The 26,008-nt window shown below is 36.6% G+C and overlaps 1 protein-coding gene and 2 pseudogenes across 1 annotated transcript; all 3 read left to right on the forward strand.

Moving 5' to 3' along the window:
- Nucleotides 1-11,029: 11,029 nt before the first annotated feature.
- On the forward strand, nucleotides 11,030-11,965 carry LOC129641537 (olfactory receptor 6C3-like; annotated as a pseudogene).
- A 5,634-nt stretch (nucleotides 11,966-17,599) lies between these two features.
- On the forward strand, nucleotides 17,600-17,732 carry LOC129642427 (uncharacterized; annotated as a pseudogene).
- A 7,131-nt stretch (nucleotides 17,733-24,863) lies between these two features.
- LOC129641538 (olfactory receptor 6C1-like) lies at nucleotides 24,864-25,802 on the forward strand. Its single transcript, XM_055566228.1, has one exon. The coding sequence runs from the start codon at nucleotides 24,864-24,866 to the stop codon at nucleotides 25,800-25,802; it is 939 nt and encodes a 312-aa protein (XP_055422203.1).
- Nucleotides 25,803-26,008: the final 206 nt, after the last annotated feature.

Raw genomic sequence — 26,008 nt, forward strand, 5'->3', positions numbered from 1 at the left:
TGTGCCTGACTCTTTGCGACCCCATGGTCTGTAGCCTACCAGGCTCCTCAGTCCATGGGATTCTCCAGGCAAGAATACTGGAATGGGTTGCCATTTCCTTCTCCAGGGGATCTTTCTGACCCAGGGATCGAACCCAGGTCTCCTACGTTGCAGGCAGACGCTTTAAACTCTGAGCCACCAGGGAAGCCCCATAGTACATCATGTGAAATGCCAGGCTGGATGATGCACAAACTGGAATCAAGATTGCCCGGAAAAATATCAACAGCCTCAAATATGCAGATGATACCACTCTAATGGCAGAAAGTGAAGAGGAACTAAAGAGCCTCTGGGTGAGGGTGAAAGAAGATAGTGAAAAAACTAGTTTAAAATTCAACATTTAAGAAACTAAGATCATGGCATCCAGTCCCATCAGTTCATGGCAAATAGAAATGGAAAAAGTGGAAGCAGTGACAGATTTTTCTTTCTTGGGCTGCAAAATCACTAAGGACAATGCAGCCACAAAATAAAAAGATGCTTGCTCCTTGGAAGACTATGACAATCCTAGACAACATATTTAAAAGCAGAGATATAATTTTACCAAAAAGGTCCATGTTGTCAAAGCTATAGGTTTTTCAGTAGTCATGTATGAATGTGAGGGTTGGACCATAACGAAGGCTGAACGCCCAGGAACTGATGCTTTCAAATTATGGTGCTGGAGAAGACTCCTGAGAGTCCGTCGGACTGCAAGGAGATCAAACCAGCCAATCCTAAAGGAAATCAACCATAAATATTCAATGGAGGGACTGTTGGTGACTGAAGCAGCAATACTTTGGCTACCTAATGTGAAGAGCCAACTCATTGAAAAATACCCTGATGCTGGAAAAGATTGAAAGCAAAAGGAGAATGGGGCGGCAGAGGGTGAAATGGTTAGTTAGATACAATCACTGACTCAATGCACATGAATCTGAGCAATCTCTAGGAAATAGTGAAGGACAGAGAAGCCTAACATGCTGCAGTCAATGGGGTGGCAAAAAGCTAGACATGACTTAGTGACTGAATAACAACAACAATAACAAATTTCAATATCATTCATTCTGTGAATTCTCATTGACCTGTAGCTTTTACATTCTAGTGTCAGGAGAGAAGTTTTTGCAATGGAATACTTAATTTCAAGGTGTGGGTTTGTTGATTTGTAGCATGTAATTTATTGTAACATTGTGAAAATTCTCACTTTTTTTTTTTTGTTTGTTTGTTTTCTCTACAAACCTGAGCTCTCTTTTCATTTACTCCTCTGTATAGCAGAAAGAGGAGCTGCTGCTGATTTAGGCAAAATTCCAACTGAGGTCAATGGTGGCCAGTGCACTGGGAAAAAATGTGATGTTCACATTAAAATGAACCTATCCTTTTGCTAATCCTCAATTACTAGAGAAAAATGTTTAAGAGCACTTATAAGAAAAGCAAGCCTTACAAGCATAATTCCTGTAGGCAAATTTATGGCAACTCAAGTATTTGATAGATATTTAAAATTTGAAAGTCATTGTTCTCAATGAACAATCCTCTGCAACTAACAGCTATTTATGACTCTAATCTGTAAATCATTTCTGAGATGTGAGGTGTCAACCATTCCTGGGATGTTTTTGGTAATGTAATAAAAAATATATCCAAGGCTCTAAGTCATCATTTCATACTTTCCTTACTAATGGCTCATTCATGTTTTTTCTAGTCCCAAGGATCTTAGGATAGCAAGCTTCATGTTCCTTTATGTCTCTTTCTTTTTAATGAATTCTAGTATCTTGGATAGCTCAGTGTCAAATTAGGCTTGTGGATCTTTGAAAATGAAAATCAACCTATATAAAGCAAATATTTGCCATTGAGTTAAATAAAATTTGGGGTTAAATAAAATAACTGGAAATGATTTTTAGGACACATCTGCTATTTCACAGTAAATTGTAAGAATGGCTTCTTTGAGAAAAGATCACCAGCATTCCTTAAATGCTACTATTTGAAAAAGCAACAATATGTAAATGTCTATTAAGGATTGAGTGATTGTTTTCCTTATTTTATCTAAATTGTGAGACATGGGTGGGAAGCTCCATAAATTCTACAATATAACTGGAAACATAAATTAGCTTCTCACATTCTCTATATGTACTGATTTTACTATTCCTAACTTTAAGATTCCTAATATGTCATAAGTAATGCTATGAACAAATATAAACTCAAGAGGGTTTGCACCATTAGTATTAATAAAGGTGCATACGTGCTCAGTCATGTCCAACTCTTTGCAACCCTATGAACTGTAGCCCTCCAGGCCCCTCTGTCCATGGAATTTCCCAGGCAGGAATACTGGAATGAGTTGCCGTTTCCTCCTCCAGGGGACCTTTCCAACCCCAGGATCAAGAACCTGGGTCTCTTGAATCTTCTGCACTGGCAGGTTGATTCTTTATCACTGAGCTATGTGGGAAGCTCTGGCATTATTACACAGAATTCCAATTATCTGTCTTTCCCTATTAATTAAGGATCTTTTTATTGGTGTTAGGTTTATAAGTTAGGATAATTTGTCATAGAAGAGAGCAGAATATTGGTTAAATTTTATATCTTGGGTAATAGGTTGGATTTATAACAACCCTATTTTTTTTTCTAGAATGTTTTGTTTCACTGCTGACTGTGCTTGCTGACATCTAACCATGTAATAACTTCATTATAACTGTATTAAAAAATTCATGAGTCGATTTAGATTATTTTCAGATTATTACCTTAAGACTATTTTTGAATAGTCCTAGAGTTAGTTCAGAATTCTGTTTCTCTGACTCCTCTGAAAAAAGGCAAGTTACTTTTTCTTAATGGAAAAGGGGAGTCAAATCAAATTAGTCAGATCAACACACAAACCCATATGATTAGGAATAATGAAGGAAAAAAATGTAATCACCTATATCACTCTTAGGATCTGTGGGTTTCCATAGAGATATTCTGCTGCTGCTGCTAAGTCGCTTCAGTCATGTCAGACTCTGTGCCTACCAGGCTCCTCCATCCATGGGATTTTCCAGGCAAGAGTACTGGAGTGGGGTGCCATTGCCTTCTCCGTAGAGATATTCTATTTCTCCCTAAATATCTGTTTGTTAACTAGTATCTATATTTGAAGATAATCTTTAACCTAAACAGGAAAAGAAATTCTTATAAAAATATAGCATTAGGTCTTAATTTAAATTATTTTGTGTGGGATTATTCGGGATTTGCATCCCAAGAGATCTGGATTAAAAATACAACTCTCTCTGAGTTATATGTTTTTTTTCTTCCCCACTGTGAAAATGAGGGTAATACTTCATAGAATTATTGTGATGGCTAACTTGTAAAAGTAAAATTAAATTATATAAAATTTTAAAGCATGCATTCCCACACAGTAAATACTGTTCTCTTTATATTCCTACAAATAAAATCAATTATTACATTTGAGGAAGATGGTCCCACTAGAAAACAATAGCAACCATTTTGGAGGAAACTTATTTGAGAGACAGTGCTGCTTATGTAATTATCTCATCGATCTCATTGATTCATTACAATAACCTTATGTTACCTTTGAAGAAACTGACAATCAGAGATTAATTATTGTAAACAAAGGCATACAGCTAGTTAAAGGTCAAATTGGAATTCTATACTATTTCCTCCTGAAACTGAAGCATGTGATACTTATCAGGCATATATTCAATGAGCAGGACCAAACTCAGAATAATTTTCTGAAAATTAATAAATTAGTATGACAAACAGGAAACATAAACAGACTCATTCTTCAGAATCCTTGATATATACAGGAAGGAATGGCAACCCCAAATTATTCATTATTTATTTCACCTGATGAAATGCTAAGCTAAGGATTAATAAATCAGTGCTAAGGAAAGGAAAGTTTGCATTGGCATTTACTTTACAATCTTACCTCTATTTCTACAAATGCATCACATTAAGTGGCAGAAACTATTAAAAAATATTGGTAACTACTTCAAGTTTAGGTTAAAGATATTCAGCATTTGTAAAAATACTCTATCTCAACACACTTGCAATTATCTTCTTTCTATAGCTATTTTTCTTTGGTGCATTTTGCTTTGTAGCCATGCATGGGAGAAAAAAAATGGTGAAGTGTAGCAAGATATCATTACTGTGGTTCTTTATGGACATGATTTTTATATGGATTTTTAACCTGCATGAGCCACATGCAGTTTTATCACAACATATGCCCATGGCTCATGGGAAGTACTCCAGTGAATCAAATGTGCCAGCAGAGCCAAGAGGAAAATACTCTAAGGATTATACATATGTTATTAATATTTGTACCACTATTGGATTAGAAAACTTGGTGGACAATGTCCAAAGAGATAGAAAATCATGAGAAGTAGGGCAGAAACATATGGAAGATTTGCAAAACTTTTGGAAGAGGTTTTTTGAATTTGGTACATCAGGATTTTCCTAAAGTATAAACATTTCTTGACCTTGCTGACTGAAATATTGGGATGAATGAATCTTATGTGTAAACACTACATTTCCTTTCTTGTGTAATAAAATGTCCCCATAAAGTGGCACACTAAGCTATTAAGTATAAAATAAATTATTCAAAAATTTAATAGAGAACAATGAAAAGAAGATTGAGATACAATATCATGCTCAGGGAATTACCATAGAAGGCATGAGAGAAGTTAGATGGAACTGGACGAATCAACCTGCCTGATTTCAGGCTCTACTATAAAGCCACAGTCATCAAGACAGTACGGTACTGGCACAAAGACAGAAATATAGATCAATGGAACAAAATAGAAAGCCCACAGATAAATCTACGCACACATGGACACCTTATCTTTGACAAAGGAGGCAAGAATATACAATGGATTAAAGACAATCTCTTTAACAAGTGGTGCTGGGAAAACTGGTCAACCACTTGTAAAAGAATGAAACTAGAGCACTTTCTAACAACATACACAAAAATAAACTCAAAATGGATTAAAGATCTAAACGTAAGACCAGAAACTATGAAACTCCTAGAGGAGAACATAGGCAAAACACTCTCCAACATACACCACAGCAGGATCCTCTATGACCCACCTCCCAGAATATTGGAAATAAAAGCAAAAATAAACAAATGGGACGTAATTAAACTTAAAAGCTTCTGCACAACAAAGGAAACTATAAGCAAGGTGAAAAGACAGCCTTCAGAATCGGAGAAAATAATAGCAAATGAAGCAACAGACAAACAACTAATCTCAAAAATATACAAGCAACTCCTACAGTTCAACTCCAGAAAAATAAATGACCCAATCAAAAAATGGGCCAAAGAACTAAATAGACATTTCTCCAAAGAAGACATACAGATGGCTAACAAACACATGAAAAGATGCTCAACATCACTCATTATCAGAGAAATGCAAATCAAAACCACTATGAGGTACCATTTCACACCAGTCAGAATGGCTGCGATCCAAAAGTCTATAAGCAATAAATGGAGAAAATGGAACCCTCTTACACTGTTGGTGGGAATGCAAACTAGTACAGCCACTATGGAGAACACTGTGGAGATTCCTTAAAGCACTGGAAATAGAACTGCATTATGATCCAGCAATCCCACTGCTGGGCATACACACTGATGAAACCAGAATTGAAAGAAACACGTGTACCCCAATGTTCATTGCAGCACTGTTTATAATAGCCAGGACATGGAAGCAACCTAGATGTCCATCAGCAGATGAATGGATAAGAAAGCAGTGGTACATATACACAATGGAGTATTACTCAAGCATTAAAAAGAATACTTTTGAATCAGTTCTAATGAGGTGGATGAAACTGGAGCCTATTATCCAGAGTGAAGTAAGTCAGAAAGAAAAACACCAATACAGTATACTAATGCATATATATGGAATTTAGAAAGATGGTAGCAATAACCCTGTATACGAGACAGCAAAAGAGACACTGATGTATAGAACAATCTTTTGGACTCTGTGGGAGAGGGAGAGGGTGGGAAGATTTGGGAGAATGGCATTGAAATATGTGTAATATCATATATGAAACGAGTCGCCAATCCAGGTTTGATGCACGATACTGGATGCTTGGGGCTGGTGCACTGGGAAGACCCAGAGGGATGGTATGGGAAGGGAGGAGGGAGGAGGGTTCAGGATGGGGAACACATGTATACCTGGGGCAGATTCATTTTGATATATGGCAAAACCAATACAATATTGTAAAGTTAAATAAAATTTTAAAAAAATCTTCTTTAAAAAAATTGAAATAATAATGGAGAGTGCTAAAACTCATCCTACACTTTTAAACCATTATTATAGAAAGACTGTAATCATAATTTTTTGAACTAAGTTCTGATATTCACGTACTATTCTCAGTTGAATGTCTTAGATACATCATTTGCTGAAACACAAAGAAAATAACTTATAAACCATACTGAGGAGATTTCCACACTGTAGGGAAGTCATGCAGTTACTTTTTTCTCCCCTCATGTTGGACATTTATAATTTCTAAGCTTAATTGGAAACATGAAAATACTGAAGTTAGACTTGATTGATAACTGTGACTTTTTAATAACTCAAAAAAATATATACCATAGACTGTAGATAGGTGTAGTTCTGGTAATTAAAAGAACTGTAAAATTATTGCAAAAGATATGAGAGAGTTTATGTTGATATTATCAGATAATACAGCTCTGTACATAACACTATGCAAATTCCTTAGTGGTTATTATAAATGTTTGCAATCTGTATGAGCATTTTGATTATCAATATCACCAGTCAAGACATACTTTTTCTATAAAAGGGTCATATATTAATAATTTAGAATTTGTAGACCGTAAGTCCTTGAGGTAACTAACTGTCCCTCTCTGTAGTGTGGATGCAGCTATGAACAACATGTAAATGAAAGGGCTAAAGCATGCCTAATAAAGCTTTTAATAAAAATAGTTCATGAGCCAAATTTGCCCAATAGACTATAGATAGTCTATCCACTTGCTGTCTTAAAATTTCCCATAAACTTTGACCAATTGGCAACAATCTTATAAAATATTTTCAGAGAAAAAGATAAGATAAATGTTTCTGCAAGAGAATAACAATTACAGGTACCTCATAAAGTTGTTGGCAGGATTCGAAGAGGCAATATGAAGAAAATAATTAAAATAGGTCTGCTGCTGCTGCGGCTGCTGCTAAGTCGCTTCAGTCGTGTCTGACTCTGTGCGACCCCATAGACGGCAGACCGCCAGGCTCCCCCGTCCCTGGGATTTAGGTCTGGACTATAGTTTTTTTTTTTTTGTTTGTTTGTTTTTTTAATTTTAATTAGTGGCTAATTACTTTACAATATTGTATTGGTTTTGCCATACATCAACATGAATCCGCCACGGGTGTACACGTGTTCCCAATCCTGAACCCCTCTCCCACCTCCCTCCCCATATCATCCCTCTGGGTCATCCCAGACTATAGTCATTGCTGAAAAAAAATTATCTCTACCCTCCTCTTTCTTTTTCTCCTCCTCATTATTATCAGAAGTACTATTAATAGTGTAAAGAATTTATATATATATATATATATGAGTTTCTAATCTTTTTTTAAGCTCAGTAAACGTTGTTATGGTCTGTGACATTTTATTGATTATTTACATAGTCTTTTACATGCTTAAAAGACTTTATAGTGTAGAATAATTTTCTATAGTGATCTTAAAATACTTTGCAGAATCTCATCCTTGAGTACCATAAAGCTCCATTTCTTTTTTAAAATTTCTTAGCATATATAATTTATAGAAGTATAGTTGACTTACAGTGTTTCAGGTACATAGCCAGGTAATTCAGTTACACACATACACATATATTATTTTTCAAATTATTTTCCATTATAGGTTATTACACGATATTGTTTATAGTACCCTATGTTATATAATAAAACTTTGTTGCTTGTTGTATATCTATTTTTATAATTAGAAATATAGCATTTTATTAATATGAAGTCGAGTCAAAATGTCAAATTTTTTATTTAGGAAAAAATTCATAAATTTTCTAAGATATATATATATACACACACACCCTACAAATACTATTTATATATATATATATGTATATGAAAACTGTTCTACTATGCTTGATAAAAGCTTGAGAAAGGACATTAAAAAAAAAAGTAGAAGAGATGGAGAAATCTGAAAACAAAAGCTAAATGAGATGGGAACACTGAATATGAAATAGAAAAAGTGAAACCAACTAAATAAAAGTAAAAGATCATCCTATGGTGCAGTTCTTCTTAAACATGGCTGCTCCTTAGAAACGTATCTGGAGCTTTGGAGGAAAAAAGCAATACCTGGGCATTTGTATTTTTCAAAAAATTCCAAGATATTTCAGATATGCATCTTTATTTTAAAAGGTGATTATAGGTTTTCCTATTAAATGTTAGTGTTGATGATATAGAATTTTATTGTAGACCAATCATGATACAGTGATATTAAGGAGTAATAGTTACATAATCGCAATAGTAAAAGATGTTTTTCAATGTTCACAATCATTAGCCAGAGAGCATTTAAAGATCAGTGCAATTGCAAGCTATAATGGGAACATGATTAACCTAATAATATAAAATGATTCCATACAGTTTGGGAGGTTAAGCAGAGAGATATAGTATTTGGAAGTACATACATGCACAGGTTTTCATCCACCCAGTCGGTCTATGTCTTTTGGTTGGTGCATTTGACTCATTTACATTTAAGGTGATAATCAATATGTATCACCCTATTATCATTTTCTTAATTGTTTTGGGTTTATTTTTTGTAGGTCTTTTCCTTGTCTTGTTTCCTGCTTAGAGAAGTTCCTTTAGCATTTGTTGTAAAACTGGTTTGGTGGTGCTGAATTCTTTCAAATTTGCTAATCTGAAAAGCTTTTGATTTCTCCATCAAATCTGAATGAGGCTTGCTGGGTAGAGTATTCTTTTTTTTTTTTTTTTTTTTTTTTTGTTTTAATTTTATTTTATTTTTAAACTTTACATAACTGGGTAGAGTATTCTTGATTGTAGGTTCTTCTCTTTTCATCACTTTAAATATATCATGCCATTCCCTTCTGGCTTGTAGAGTTTCTGTTAAAAAGTCAGTGGATAACCTGATGGAAGTTCCCTTGTATGATATTTTTCCCTTGTTACTCTTAATATTTAATAAAGTTCTTATATAACTTAGAATTATGAAAGAACCTTGAAGCTCCAACAATAATGAAGTCTAAGGATAAGTAATGAAATGTATATGTAGAAAACTTTTATATGCCAAGAATATGACTAAAACTAAAGTCGACTGAGTGCTATTTTTGTAAGATTTCACATCTATTTTATTACTCAAAAATAGTAAATAATTGGGATAAATGAAAAAAGTATTATTTTGTAGAAGTCCTCATTGAACTCTTCTGTGGGATGAACATAAACATTCCCAAGAGAGATTCACTATAGAAGAGAGTCAGGAGGCTCTGAGAACACCAATGGTAGCTTCCAGAAATCCCGATGTTCCACGTCATAGCACAGCTGTCGCCTGGCCTTTGTTCCCAGGAGATCAACACAGGTCTCTCTTCATAGGTCACAACAGCTAAACATGAATATTTGAGCATTTAGTGCAACTAAATGCCAGATCCTAGTTTAAGACTCTACACTCATAATACCCCACGTTGCCATGTCACTTGCAGTTCTCACTTTAAATATTGCTCCTTTAAACTTCTAGACCAACGTTATTGAAGAGGATGATAGAAGTTCCATATCTTCTTAAGTTTTTGATATTCCATTTTTATTTTTCATGAATCATCATAAAATAGAGAAAAAATAATCAAATTTGATTCGTGTGATGTTTACTAGTGTCTGGCAGAGTAGCAATGATTTATCTTCTATTATTCACAGCAGAAATGTGAATATCTAAAATAAGATAAGGGAGCTATTATGATTTTAGCAAGCCAGATACACAGAATGATAGATACATCCAGTGGAGCTGGGAATCAGCTGAATGGCTTTGGATTAATAGGAGAGGTTTTCCTCTACATTTCTGGAATATCTTTTTGGATTAGTCACCTCATGTAAAAGATAAATGTGGGGTAGAAGTCCAAGGGACTAAAACAGTTGTTCATAAAGTTTAATAGCTGAGAAGCAACGATGTTCAAATGGAAAATGTACTGGGCTGAAGTCTGGGTAATAGAGTTGCTAGTATCTGAGGCAAGTAGTTATTTTTCAGTTCGTGCTCCAATGCAAAATAAAAAATTGATAAATACTGCATATTATTTTAAGCTCAAAAATATACACAGTCTTGTATATATATAAAGATTCTATACATATATTCATAGAAAATCTTAGAGAATGTCAAACATTAATGATTTCAAAGGAATTTTCAGATAAACCATTAAGTGAATGATATTTAATATATAAAATAATTATATTTTCTTGCAAATAATATCTAATACTTATAGCCTATTCATGTTGATAATTACATTCATAAACCCCAATATAAAAATAAAACTGGTAATTAAATTATTAATCATTAAATATTTTAAGGTTTATTTTATTTGCTAAGAAAATCATGATTTGATTTCTTATTTCATAAAAGGTGTTGTTACTTTATTCTTTTAAGTTTCATTTATATCTTATGATGGAATTAAGATCATCTACTTCTCTTTTAGGTGGCAGTGTTTTCTGGTACCTGACAAAAAAATGATGTATGTTTTATAGGATTATCCCAACAAAACTGCAAGGACTTGCATAAACTAGACAAAGCAAAAAGTATCAAATTCATTTATCATCTCTGAATAATATGACTCGTATAAAGATTTCCTAACTTCTCCTATTAGATTTAGAATAAGAGAACTATTATATAAAACATGACCCACAAGTACGTTTTAAGAAAAATTGTAAATAAGGTGTTAAACGAAAACAATATGGGCATGAATTAGATAGAATGCTTTAGAAATGATGATGATATTGGTCATCATGAATTATATTTTTCATCTATTCCTTTTAATACACTTTCTATCTAAATATATTTAAAAGAAGAAAAATGAAGGGAAAAAGAGAAAGAAATGAACCAAACAGTGATCACAGAGTTTGTCCTTCTAGGCCTTTCTGATGATCCTGAGCTTTAGCTTGTGATTTTCCTCTTTTTATTAATCACATATGTATTAAGTGTCACTGGAAACCTGACCATCATCACCCTAACCTGGGTGGACTCCCATCTCCAGACACCAATGTATTTCTTCCTCCGAAACTTCTCTTTCTTAGAAAGCTCCTTTACTACTGTGTGCATCCCTAGATTTCTGGGGGCAATTATTACCAAAGACAAGACTATTTCTTACAACAATTGTGCAGCCCAACTATTTTTCTTTATTTTCATGGGGGTGACTGAATTTTACATTCTAACCGCCATGTCCTATGACCGCTATGTTGCCATCTGCAAGCCCCTGCATTACACAACCATCATGAGCAGGAAACTCTACAGCCTGCTTATGCTCTGTGCTTGGCTTGGTGGGTTTCTGACCATTTTCCCACCCCTTATGCTTCTCCCCCAGCTGGATTACTGTGCTTCCAATGTCATTGATCACTTTGCCTGTGACTATTTCCCCCTTTTACAATTGTCTTGTTCAGATACATGGTTCCTAGAAATAATTGTTTTTTACTTTCCTTTGGTTACCTTGCTATTCACTTTGGTCTTAGTGATTTTGTCATATATGTACGTTATCAGGACTATACTGAGAATCTTATCAGCCAGTCAGAGAAAAAAGGCCTTCTCCACTTGTTCCTCTCACATGATTGTTATCTCCATCTCCTATGGAAGCTGTATATTCATGTATGCTAATCCCTCAGCCAAAGAAAAGGCATCATTGACAAAAGGAGTAGCTATTCTCAATACCTCTGTGGCCCCTATGCTGAACCCCTTCATCTACACCCTGAGAAACCAGCAAGTGAAACAAGCCTTCAAAGACATGGTCTGTAAAGCAGTCTTTTCTGCCAATAAATGATTTTTTGGTCAACTTTAAATGGCAGCTTGGTTAATTCCTAAAATTCCTTAAAGTCTGTATAACTATGGTTGGTCTTTATAGTCTCTTAACATGCCACTTGACAGTTAATATATTATTTTCCCAGTCTGCTGCTTCTACTTCCATTCCTGTTTCTCCAGTGTATTATTTTTTGACATTTAAAAATATAATAAGGTTATTTCTCATGCAGAACTTTTGTAAAAATGAAATGTATTTCTTGAAGACATAGCACAATGTGAAAGATGGTTTTAATTCTCTTCATCAGTCCCTGAAAAGATCCTATGATACCACTTTGTACTTCAAATATAGAGTTTCAAAATGAGTGTGTAATTTCCTGTGTATTTTCAAGATGAACATTAATATTTCCTATGCTTTAAAGAATCTATATATTCTGTGTGATATTATGTGTGAAATGAAAATATCTCTGTCATATCAACAAACAAGAAACGTCACAGCCATCAGCAATTTCTGGTCTCCAAATGTGAATGAGAGCTCCCAAAACTGAGAACCAGTAGAGTCTCATTCCCTCATGGTGATTGCTGAGTACCTGGGGGTGATGCAAGAAGTAGCTACTTGCAACTCTCTAAGGTGAACAAGGGAACCGGATTTGGCCCCAGATAGCTGAGAAGGAAATGGCAACCCACTCCAGTGTTCTTGCCTGGAGAATCCCAGGGACGGGGGAGCCTGGTGGGCTGCCATCTATGGGGTCGCACAGAGTGGGACACGACTGAATCAACTTAGCAGTAGCAGTAGCAGCTGAGGTGTTTATGAAAGGAATTAATTCAGTGGACATAGAGGCTTGCGTCTTCCCATACCTAGAATGTTAAATTCCTTAATTTGATACCTGATCTTTGGTGTTCAGACTGCCTGCTCTATTTGTTGCGAACTTGTATATAGTCTGACTTCCTCTCCTGTCTTCTTGAAGCAGTTTTCTCTCAGAGCTACTGAGATGCTGTTTCCTGGGCTCAGAGTCCTAAACATTCCCATCAAATAAAATAGCTCTCTTCTTTCAGGTTGTGACTATATTTTTTTAGTCAGCATACGCTAAATTCAGTCCAAAGAGATATGTACTCATGCATCAGACTTTTAATGTCAATAAATTTATTTTGTGAAATTCAATACATGTTTTGAAGGTAAATATTGATCATGATATCATGTAATTTGTATATAATTCACATGTTCTCTATTATTTTGGAAAAAAATTCATTCAAATAATTCAGAATAAATTCAATAAAACTAAAACACTGCCACTTTCCTGAATTTAGTGATAATATTTATGACGGTTATTTTGAGGTCTTTGTCAAATGTTTAAAAACCTCCATTTGTTTAGGGTAAAATTTTTGAGGTTTATTTTATTTGATTGGGTTATTTTCTGTTTCTTCTTTTCCCTTGTAACTTGGTGTTTTTACCTACACCAAGTGGCGGTTCAACTGCCATTCCAGTATTTTGGAGTTGGACTTATTCAGGACTTCATCATGATCAAGTCCACCAAGAGATTTGGGGGCATCTCACATATTTTATGAGCATGACTTTGGGATGCTTTAGAGGGCCCCTGAGACAACCCAAAGAGCTATTAAACCACCTGGGTTCATTAGACATGTTAGGTTACATGGGAAGTATTGTTGAAGGGATGATAAATCTTCTCAGGTCATACAATATGGTTGATTTACATATATATATATATATATCTCCTAAAATTATGTGGAATTCGTATAGATCTGATATGCCCTGATAAAAATGTGCTCAATTATAATTCTAGTTATCATATTAGTGTTACATATCACAGCAATGGCCAGGCTACTTTGTCAATTGCAATTTAATCAGATTTTTAACATGCCTTCTATGGTTTCACTGTGATGCCTTTGCAAGAATACAGCTATTTCAAGATTTATGGAAAAGACTTTTGTAAGATTAACCAATAAAAACTTTTGTTTGTTTGTTATCTGGTAAACTGGTAACAGGCTGGAATTTAGCTAATTCTCTATGTTAAGAGAACAAAGTTTTCTTAGAATGAAGCTTTCAATAACAGATTATAAATGTCTTTGCCTTTAAGTATTTTATTTGTTTTTTAAATCTTTTGTTACTTTGGTAAAGTAAATAAGAATTATTAAAGATTATGGTACATGTAAAAGCTCATTCTGCTTCTATAAGAAATAACCCTTCACTGTTAGACTTTTGCTATTTGATGTCCTTAAAACATGGCAATAGTCTACTCCTAAATCAGACAATTAAAAATGGGTTAACAATAGCTGTATATCAAAGAGTCAGGGCTATAGGAAATCCAAGATGGCAGCTTGGATTTTTCGTGCTCCCTGACAAACCTCATTTTTATTTGATGGGTTATAACCTTCCCTGGCTACAGGGTTAATGCCCTCACAATGACAAAAAAAAAAAAAATGTATTTCACTTAATATTAAGTTCTAGTTTTGTTAATTAAGGTCTGTGTTTACTATGACTCACTCCTGAGATAGTTCCTTACTGTTATGTTATATTGATAAAGGTTTAATTAAGTTATTAAAAAGGACACTCTAAGTTTGTTTCTTAAGCTTATCTCAATAGCCAACCTTTTGATGTACAACGAGGAGAGTCACACCTGTCTATAGTCATTTAACCAAGTCAGATGACCCAGGGTATGCTGGGCTGTACCTAATGAAAGTCTTGACTTAATTCTTGCTTGTGACTTTATTAACAGCTGTTAACTGTACTATCTTCTATGTCTCTTGTATCAGAAGATTGTTTCTTATGTTAATAAATGTGTGACTGAGACTGTGATAAAATGCTGATAAGCAGTTCCATGAGATCAATGATTGTAATAATGTAACTCTAGATATGGGAAGAAGCAACAAGAGGGACTATATTCCTGGACCAAGAGGCTAGTAAGACAGGTATGGTCCAGAGACTTTTGCTGCTCACAAGACCTGGTCCAATAACAGCACCCTGAGTGGCCAATCAATGAAATCTTCACCGGACCTGGAATGAGCCTTCCCAGCACTGCGGGGCACAATGGGCATGAAATGCACCCAAAGCATGGTCAAATATGTGGACCCTGCTGACTGGGAGTTGGCACTTGCCAGCTGTCTCTACAAAGATTATATCATGACCACTGCAAGCTGCTGACCTTCAACACCCCTTAAAAGGAGCTCAGGATGGAGATCAGAAATAAGGCACTCTGTGCCCTGGGAAAAGCCCAGAAGAACTGGCCTTCAGATAGTCAGATGTTTTCAGGTAAAGATTTTATGAGCCCAAATTCTTGCATCTTCTTGTACCTAGAGAAACACTAATGTCACGAACCAATGTCTGGCCCTGGTTCTTGTGGCTAGCCCCTGAGCAGCTTTCCTACTTCTTTTAATCTTTGGCCCATGTACCTTTAACTTTTTTGTTAAGTTTGTTTCTTCTAGAATACAACAAATCTCCAAGTGGTAATACAACAAGACTATCCTCTGACCAACCCAAAGACAATGCTGAAACAAATCACCTTGTCATTCCATGGACTCTCCTCTCCCTCCATAAATGCACCCTGACAAAGAAGCAGGCAAAGGGAACCCAGAGTCCCATGACACCCCTGTACAGCCTGAAGAAGCCAGAGTGGTCATCGTTCCTCTTCTCCTGAGACTCAGTTCCCAAATGCCTAAGAAGGGAAATTGGTAGATAGTTAGACATGAACAGGGTATCAACAGGGACCAAAGAATTGGCCCTAAAAATAAAGGAAGGGAGGAATGTGGTGGCCCAGGGACTAAAAAGCAGATAAAACCAAGGAGGGTCTTGGAATGCAGGAATGGAAAAAGCAGACACATATGGTCCTTCCCTCACCCATGTCATAACTATTAACAGATTTCAGGTCCTACTGAGCAGTATAACCTGTCTCCCCTCCTACCCCAAACAAGGAAGGTATTTGCCTTACTCTTCCCTACCCAGTATACATGCCTCATTCAATCAGCAAGTGACCTACAAGACACCTATCCCATTCCTTGTACTTGTACCCTGGGTATAAAAGTGGACTGTTCAACGTTGGTTCTCCCTTGAGCTGGCTCACTGTTCTAACAGTGTCTCTCATTCTTTTTTTCTTTCTTTTTTTAAAAAATGTATTTATTCTTTTATTGAAGGGTAATTGCTTTACAGAATTTTGCTGTTTTCTGTCAAAGCTCAACATGAATCAGCCATAGCTGTACATATATCCCCTCCCTTTTTTTTTTTTTCCAGTGTTACAGCTCTATTTTATTTATAAGATAGCAGGAGAATCCAAGACTTGAAGAGAAGAGAGTGGAGGAGTGCATGGGGAGGGAGGGAGAGAGAGTGAGAGAGAGAGAGTGAGAGAGAGAAAGAGAGAGAGAGATAGAGTGCATACACGCGGGATAGAGAGTCCTAGAGAAAGCACTTTGGATCCTCCTTTTATATGTTTTTTCTGCCACCTGAGCCTGCCCTATGCAAATTAGGCTTAGCCAGGAGTGCTGTTTGTTCTGTTTGTTCTGCCTGAAGTCTTCACTCTGGTCCTCGGACCTTCCTTGTCTTTTAGCCACCGCCATTTTGGACTCCTTTTCCCTATTCTACCTACCTAACATTCCCCCCTCAAGAGATGGGAGGCCCAATTCTTTGGGAATAGGGGCGACGAGGTCTTTCTGGCTACTTCCTGCTGAACTGGGACGGCGAGGGGTATTGGGCCTCCTCCTCTTGCTGGTCTCAATTCTCAGAGTCCTTATAGCGGTATCCAAGGGTGTGTGATATTTTCCGTGGTCAGCTGCAGTTTTACATTTTTGTTGAACTTGCACTGCATGTTGCAGCTGGTTGACATGGGGGCAGAGGCTTAGCCTCTATGGTCTCAAAATTGGAGACTACTGCATACCTGGCTCTTCTTTTTCCATCCAAGACCAAGCTGCTTCCATCAGTGTGCCAGATTTCCTCAGGATTGGTCAGAGGATCTTCTGACAATTGCTCTCGGGGTTTTGTCCAGTGGTCCAAGGTTTCTAGACAAGAGTGAAATGGGAGAGAGCCCTCAGGGGTAGGTAGGAGGGTGGCTGGGTTAAGAACCTTACAAGGGGATATAGTGAGGCCTGGATTTTCCATCAGCATTACTTGATATCTGAGGATTCTTTGATCAGACATCCATAAATGGCCTCTCCCATTTAGGAGTTGTTTTACTTGGTGGCTGGTAAAAATAGTTAGTTTGCCCCCAAAGGAGAGTTTTAAAGCATCTTCTATCATGATTGCAATAGCCACAAGATTTCAAAGGCGGGGGGGCAACCTTGGGAAGTTGGATCGAGCCTCTTGGATAAGTAAGCTACAGGCTGGGGCTCAGATCCCCACATTTGAGTTAACACTCCCAAGGCTATTCCCTCTATTTCATGGACATAAAGTTGGAATGCTTTTTCTGGGTCTGGCAACCTCAAGGCAGGTGCCTGAGTTAAGGCCTGTTTTAGTGTAGTATCCCCTCACTTTTGAACCTCCCTCCCGACTCCCTCCCAATTCCACCCCTGTTGATGCAGAGCCCCTGTTTGAATTTCCTGAGCCATACAGCAAATATCCCTTGACTATCTATTTTACATATGGTAATGTAAATTTCCATGTTACTCTTTCCATACATCTCACCCTCTCCTCCCCTCTCCCCATGTCCCTAAGTCTATTGCTTCTCAGCCTTTTGACTAAGATCAAGTGTAGTATCTCTTCTTATCAGCATCTCCCACTCTAATAAACTTTATTTCCATCTTATTCTATATGTCTGGAAATTCTTTTCCAACCTGTGCACAGACCATGACAGTATCTTCTATATTTGTGTTTGGAGATTCCTTGGTAAGCTGATTAAAGTTTGGGTCATATCTATTTTGATCCTGTAGTGTCCCTAGTGCTCCTATAGTACCTAAAGCTAGAAGAATCTCAATAAATATTTGTGGAATGAACAACAGTGATTGAGTCAATAGATGAGGTTTATTTAATTTTCTGTCCTTTCTAAAATTAGGTTAAAAGGAATCTGAGTTGTAAATTCTTATAAAATAGATTTCATGCTTTCAGTAATTACTGGAACACTGACAATCAATCAGATGAAAACAGGACCTCTGGTAGATCTTTCTCAATGGTTAGTATCATTATTATGGAAAAATAACCAGAAAAGATTTTTTGAAGAGTTTGATCAGTTTAAAGTGTATTTAATCCAAAATTTCTCATAAATTTCATTGGAATTCACTGAGTATGATATTTTTTCTCATTATTGTTTATATTGTGCTCTATTTGATTTTTAATTTTTTTTTATTTATTAGCACAGAGAGCAACTTTATAGAGACATTTTATCACATAATAAAGGAAAATGTAATGTTTACTCATAAGATCCATTCATCACAGTATTTAGGTCAGCAAGGGGGAAAAGGTCTATTCTTCAGAGAAATGGTGATTTAGGATATTCAGGAAATCCCTTCCAAAATCCTGTACATTTAGATATATTCACATAGATAGTAAGTAAAATAATCCATTTGATTCTGCCTTAGTTCTCATGCTTTTCTATCTGTTTGGATATTATCTGCAAAGTTTTCTGTTTCAGTAGTGATATAAATGTTGATAATATGTTTATAATCCTTAGTGTATTTCCTCTTAGCCCTGTTGTCACATTTGATTCACTGGAGTATTTCCCACGAGCCTTGGCCATATGGTGGATAAAGCAACATTTGCCTCATGCAGGTTAAAATTCATAGAGAAATCACATCCAGAAAGGACCACAGTAACTCCATATCTTGCTTCCCTTCACTGTGTTTGCTCCCATGGCTTCCATGTAACATGTATCAAGGAAATTTATCTATAGAAAGAAGGTAATTCCAAATGTATTGAGATAGAGCATTCTTAGAAATGTTTGATATCTTATCCTAAAATTGAAATAGTGACCAAGTTTTTAAAATAGCTTCAGTCACCTGAAATGATGCATTTGTACAAAAAGAGGTAAGACTGTAAAGTAAAAGCCAATGACAACTTTTTCTTAGCATTGATATATACATTCTTAGCTTAACTTTTCATTACATGGAGATGAATAATTTGGAGTTGCCTTTCCTTTCTGTAAATATCAAGAGTTATGAAGAATGAGCACATTAATACTTTCTGTTTGTCTTACTAATTATTTATTCATTGTTAGAAAATTACTCTTTGATTTTGGTCCTCCTCATTGAATATATGTTTGATAAATAACACATACTTTGGTTCAAGCAGAAAGAATTTAGAATACCAATTTGACCACTTACTAGCTATATGATTTTGTTTAATATTTAGCCTCTCATTGTTAGGTTATTCAAACATTACACAAAGCTATTGTAATGAGTCAGATCAGATTCAGATCAGATCAGATCAGTCTCTCAGTCATGTCTGACTCTTTCCGACTCTTTGCCATGAGTCACAACATGCCAGGCCTCCCTGTCCATAACCAGCTTCCGGAGTTCACTCAGACTCACATCCATTGAGTCAGTGATACCATACAGCCATCTCATCCTCTGTTGTCCCCTTCTCCTCCTGCCCCCAATCCCTCCCAGCATCAGAGTCTTTTCCAATGAGTCAACTCTTCCCATGAGGTGGCCAAAGTACTGGAGTTTCAGCTTTAGCATCATTCCTTCCAAAGAAATCCCAGGGCTGATCTCCTTCAGAATGGACTGGTTGGATCTCCTTGCAGTCCAAGGGACTCTCAAGAGTCTTCTCCAACACCACAGTTCAAAAGCATCAATTCTTCGGCACTCAGCCTTCTTCACAGTCCAACTCTCACATCCATACATGACCACTGGAAAAACCATAGCCTTGACTAGATGGACCTTTGTTGGCAAAGTAATGTCTCTGCTTTTGAATATGCTATCTAGGTTGGTCATAACTTTCCTTCCAAGGAGTAAGCATCTTTTAATTTCATGGCTGCAGTCACCATCTGCAGTGACTTTGGAGCCCAGAAAAATAAAGTCTAACACTGTTTCCCCATCTATTTCCCATGACGTGATGGGACCGGATTCCATGATCTTCGTTTTCTGAACGTTGAGCTTTAAGCCAACTTTTTCACTCTCCACTTTTACTGTCATCAAGAGGCTTTTTAGTTCCTCTTCACTTTCTGCCATGAGGGTGGTGTCATCTGCATATCTGAGGTGTTTGATAACTGCATAAATCTTAGCATTGTCTCTCAAACGAGTTTCCTCAAAAATGGTTATTATTTTTTATATTGGGATCATCTTCCTCAAAGGTAATAATTGATTTTACTTTTAGGAATAATAATAAAAATAGTATTTACTCTGGGAATGCACGCTTTAAAATTTTTATATAATTTCACTTTTCCTTTAATTAAATTAGCCCTCATAATAATTCCTTATTATTATATTATAGTCAAGTTCATAGTGGAAAAGAAATCTATAACTTAGAGAGTTGTATTTTTAATAATTTCTCCTGGAATACAAATCCCTAATAGTCTCACACGTTTTTAACTAAAGTTAAGTCCTGATGCCATATTTTTATAAGAATTTATTTCCTTTTTAAGTTAAAAATTATCTTCAGACATAGATAATAGTTAAAACTGAGACAATTAGGGGAGAAGCAACATTTCTAGGAAATTATACAGATTTTGAGAGTGACTTAGGTCTTCACAGTTTTCCCCTCATTATTCCTATTCATACTTATTGGTGCTTTGATTTGATATCCCTTTTCCATTAAGAAAGAAACAAGGATTTTTTTTTTTTTTTTAATTAGAGGACTGAGAGAAACAGGACTCTGTACTAATTGTAGGACTAGCAAAGGCAGTCATAAAGTAATAATCTGGAAACAATCTAAATTGACTCTTATGAGGTGTTTTTTTTTTTTTTTCCCCCTTATAGTCATGATGATGTTTTTCCATGGTATTAGATGTCAGCAAACACAATCAGGAATGGAATGAATTGTTCTATAAAAAATTACCCAAGATATCAAATTTAATAAATATTCTGTTCTCTTCTGTGACAAGTGATTCTAGCTTATAAACATAACACCAAGAAAAAGATCCTCAAGTGAAAGGAAAAGAAAAGGAAGTGGAATACTATGTTGTATGCAAAGGGTGCAAACTGCCTTGAGGATATATGTGTTCATAGAATTACTTATGATTTCCTTAGGAGTCTTAAAGTTATGAAGAAAAAATTCAGTACACATAGAGAATGTGAGAAGCTAATTTGTTTCCAATTATATTGTGGAATTTATAGAGCTTCCCACTCATGTCTCAAAATTTATATAAAATAAGGAATGTGATCTTTAATAAACATTTAAAAATTGTCACTTTTTTATTTTTTTTTATTTTTTTTTTATGGCTTTTACAATTTTTTTTCTTTTTTTTTTTTTCTTTTTTTTTTTAAATTTTATTTTATTTTTAAACTTAACATAACTGTATTAGATTTGCCAAATATCAAAATGAATCCGCCACAGGTATACATGTGTTCCCCATCCTGAACCCTCCTCCCTCCTCCCTCCCCATTCCATCCCTCTGGGTCGTCCCAGTGCACCAGCCCCAAGCATCCAGTATCGTGCATCGAACCTGGACTGGCAACTCATTTCATACATGATATTTTACATGTTTCAATGCCATTCTCCCAAATCTTCCCACCCTCTCCCTCTCCCACAGAGTCCATAAGACTGTTCTATACATCGGTGTCTCTTTTGCTGTCTCGTACACAGGGTTATTGTTACCATCTTTCTAAATTGACTTCTCTCTTCTTTTTTAAGAGACTTCTCTCTTTTTTAAATTGGTGAATTTGGGCAATGCTAGTGATCTTTTCTCAAAGAAGCCATGCTTACACTTTACTATGGAATAGCATGTGTGTCCTGAAAATCACTTCCAGTTATCTTATTTAACACAATGGCCAGCATTTGTTTATCATATAGGTTAATTTTCACTTTCAATGAGCCACATGCCTGTTTCGACAATGAGATCCAAGACATTGTTGCTAAGTCACTTCAGTCGTGTCTGACTCTTTGAGACTCTATGGACTGTAGCCTGCCAGGCTCCTTTGTACATGGAGATTCTCCAGGCTGAATACTGGAATGGATTGCCATGCCCTCCTCCAGGGCATCTTCCCAACCTAAAGATGGAACCCACATCTCTTATGTCTCCTGAATGGCAGGCATGTACTTTAAAACCAGTGCCACCTGGGAAGCCTTTATCCAAGACACTAGAATTAATTACAAAGGAAGGGACAGAAAGGAATATGTAACTTGTTATTCTAAGTTCCATGGGACTAAGGGAAAAAAAGCTTGAATGAGATGTAAGGGGAAAAAAAAAACCTCGGAAATTATGTCTTAGAAATTTGGATATATTCTTCATTACTTTACCAAAACCATCCCAGGAATAGTTAACACCTCACATTCCAGAAGTGGTTTACACATCAGAGTCATCAGTTCAGTTCAGTTCAGTCACTCAGTCATGTATGACTCTTAGACACAGTTGTTAATTACAGATGCTTTTTGTTAACTGAGAACAATGACTTTTATATTTGTAAATATGTATCAAATTCTGGGTTGCCTGAATTTATTGAGGGAACTCAGCTTCCTTTTAACATAAATTCATTATTATTGCTGTTAATTCGAATGACAAAATAAAGGTTTTCATTGCTATTTCATGTTTATACTAATACATTGACAAAATAGAGATTCTATTAAGAGAAGATTAATGTAGATGCTTCCCAGGTGTCACAGTTGGTAAATAATCTGTTTGCCAACGCAAGATTTGAAAGACTTGGGTTCAATACTTGGATGGGGAAGATCCCCTGAAGTAGAAGATGGCACCTGCACTCCAGTATTCTTGCCTGGAAAATTCTATGGGCAGAGGAGCCTGGTGGGCTACAGTCAATGGGGCTGCAAAGTGTTGGACATGGCTGAGAAACAGAAACGGAGAGAGAATACTAGTAACATTTAGATGGCATAAATTTTGAAGAAAAACTATTCTTTGGAAGGTAATGTTTGTTTTCAGATATTCATATACTTTGGTTGAGAGCTTAGCTGAAGAGCCAATGGAGTGAAGCAACCATCTGTGGGATTATGACTGAATACCTCTAAGTGAGAATCCTGCCCATGCAGAATGATATGTCAGCATCACAGGAACCTTGATTGGCCTTGGATAGCTGGCCCCTCAACATCCCTCCTGGCAGGACTCCCTGGGGTCCCTAAGGGAGCACCACCCTGTTCTTTGGGACCAGGGTCAGATGCAGAGAGCCCTTCATCCTGGGACTGGGTGCAGCCAGAAAGGTAGTCACCCCTTCACCCAACACTGTGCCCCAATTTGTAGGGAACCTGGTGCTAAACCATTCGTAGATGACCTAATTCTGGTTTGGGATTTCCTATGTAGCAGAGCTGCATAGGAATCAACAAAGTTCCATCTAGTCAAGGCTGTGTTTTCCCAGTAGTTATGTATGAATATAAGAGTTCGACTGTGAGGAAAGCTGAGCACTGAAGACTTGATGCTTTTGAACTGTGGTGTTGGAGAAGACTCTTGAGAGTCCCTTGGACTGCAAGGAGGTCCAACCAGTCCATTCTAAAGATGAGTCCTGGGTCTTCTTTGGAAGGAATGATGCTAAAGCTGAAACTCCAGTACTTTGGCCATGTCATGCAGAGTTGACTCATTGGAAAAGACTCTGATGCTGGGAGGGATTGGGGTCAGGATAAGAAGGGGATGACAGAGGATGAGATGGCTGGATGGCATCACTGACTCGATGTACGTGAGTCTGAGTGAACTCCAGGGGTTGGTGATGGACAGGGACGCCTGGCATGCTGCAATTCATGGAGTCCCAAAGAGTCGGACAGGACTGAGCAACTGAACTGAACTGAGCTGACTGATGTAGCAGAGCAGCTCCGTTATTGCTATCTACTGAAAGCTTCAATAATTTTGCCAGTTGATGCCAACAGCTGACTCATTGGAAAAGACTATGATGCTGGGAAAGATTGAGGGCAGAAAGAGAAGAGGATGTCAGAGGAATGGCATCACCATGGCATGATGGCATGGATGACCTCACTAATGCAATAGACATGAACTTGAGCAAACTCTGGGAGACAGTGATGAACAGGGAAGTCTGGCATGCTGCAGTCCACGGGGTCACAATGAGTCAGACACGATTTGGAGACTGAACAACACATTTTGGTTTCCTTAACACATAACACAGATGCAATCTACTAAACGTCCACTCTGCCTCCTCTCTTGACTGTCGAATATCTGAGAAGACTGCTGAAGCAAATCCATTGTCTGGATTCCTTTATTCCATTATCTGGGGCCTCAGAAGAGGAGTAGGAGGTTGGGAAGGTAATATGAGTCTGAGTGGAAACATAGAAAACTGTCATGTTATTAAAGATTTCATTCCAATGACTTTTATTTTGGAGACATATTCACTGGGTGACTTTTTTCTAACACATTTAGGTTTTCTATATTACAGTAGAGAATAACAATACAAGGAACCAGCTTACACAAACTAGGATAGGATGATTTTATGGGGCTTGAAAAAAGACGAAGTCTTTCCCAACAGGAGGGAATCCTCTAAGAGTGGGTGGTGGGGCATTTTACAAGTCAACAGGTAACATTTATTTTACTGTATTTGCTAGGTTTTAGAAAGATCTAGGTGATAATCCCTGCTTTTTCAATTCAGGTTTGTGATTTGGATAAGATTTTTTAAAATTATTTCTACTCTGATTGCAACCTGTAAAACAGGGATTTGATAAAGAAATATTCTATGTGAAACACACATACTGGCATATAATAAAAACTTACTTTAAGTTACCTATTTTTATTAACTTGTTTTTAAAAATCTCCTGAATTATGTTAGCATGGCATAGTAAGTTTACTTTCAGAGACAAATCCCATTGTTAGACATGGATAATCCCCTTTTCTGTGTCTTCCCTTTGTGTTTTCTCCTGAAGGTTAATTAAAAGAAGTAAAATGAGAAACAATACAGAAATAAGAGAATTTATCCTCCTGGGACTGTCGGACGACCCACAACTTCAGGTTTTGATCTTTGTCTTTCTGCTCATCACCTACATGCTCAGCATCACTGGGAACTTGACCATTATCACCCTGACCCTGCTGGATATCCACCTCCAGACCCCCATGTATTTCTTCCTCAGGAGTTTCTCCACATTGGAAGTTTCATTCACAACTGTCACTATTCCCAAGTTCTTGGCCACCATTATTACAGGAGATAAAACCATCTCTTTTAATAATTGTATGACTCAGTTATTTTTTTTCATTTTCTTGGGAGTCACTGAGTTTTACCTTCTGGTTGCCATGTCCTATGACCGCTACATTGCCATCTGCAAACCACTGCATTACATGACCATCATGAATTACAGAGTCTGCACGCTGCTTGTCTTGGCCTCTTGGCTGACTTCATTCTTAATTATATTCCCATTACTCATGTTCTTCATACAGATTGATTACTGTAAGTCCAATGTTATCAACCATTTTACTTGTGATTATTTCCCTTTATTATACCTTTCTTGTTCAGACACCAAATTCCTAGAGATACTGGGGTTTTCCTGTGCTGTGTTTATTCTATTGTTCACTTTAGCATTAATAATTCTGTCCTACACATATGTTATCAGAACAATTTTGAGGATCCCTTCTACCACTCAGAGGACAAAGGCCTTTTCCACATGTTCGTCCCACATGATTGTCATCTCCATCTCTTATGGCAGCTGCATTTTCATGTATGTGAATCCATCTGCAAAAGACAGGGTCTCTTTGAGCAAGGGAGTGGCTGTGCTAAATACCTCAGTAGCACCCATGCTGAACCCCTTTATCTACACTCTTAGGAATCAGCAAGTCAAGAGAGCCTTCATGGACGTGGCAAGGAAGACTATGTTTTTCTCAAGGAAATGAAAATATAAAAGTCCCTGTTTCATGAATTAGAGGCATATGAATGAAGAGCAATTAAATTAAAATCCAGGTTTTTCAAAATCTCTTAATATCCACACAGCCTCCCTAGATTCATTTTCATCATTTATAATTTTATTGTCAGCAGTTTACTAAGGATATTTGCATATGTGTATTTTATTTTTGCCATTTAAATTTGAACTCTTCATATG

Source organism: Bubalus kerabau, chromosome 1, assembly GCF_029407905.1.
Source record: "Bubalus kerabau isolate K-KA32 ecotype Philippines breed swamp buffalo chromosome 1, PCC_UOA_SB_1v2, whole genome shotgun sequence".
In the NCBI taxonomy this organism is placed as follows: domain Eukaryota; kingdom Metazoa; phylum Chordata; class Mammalia; order Artiodactyla; family Bovidae; genus Bubalus; species Bubalus kerabau.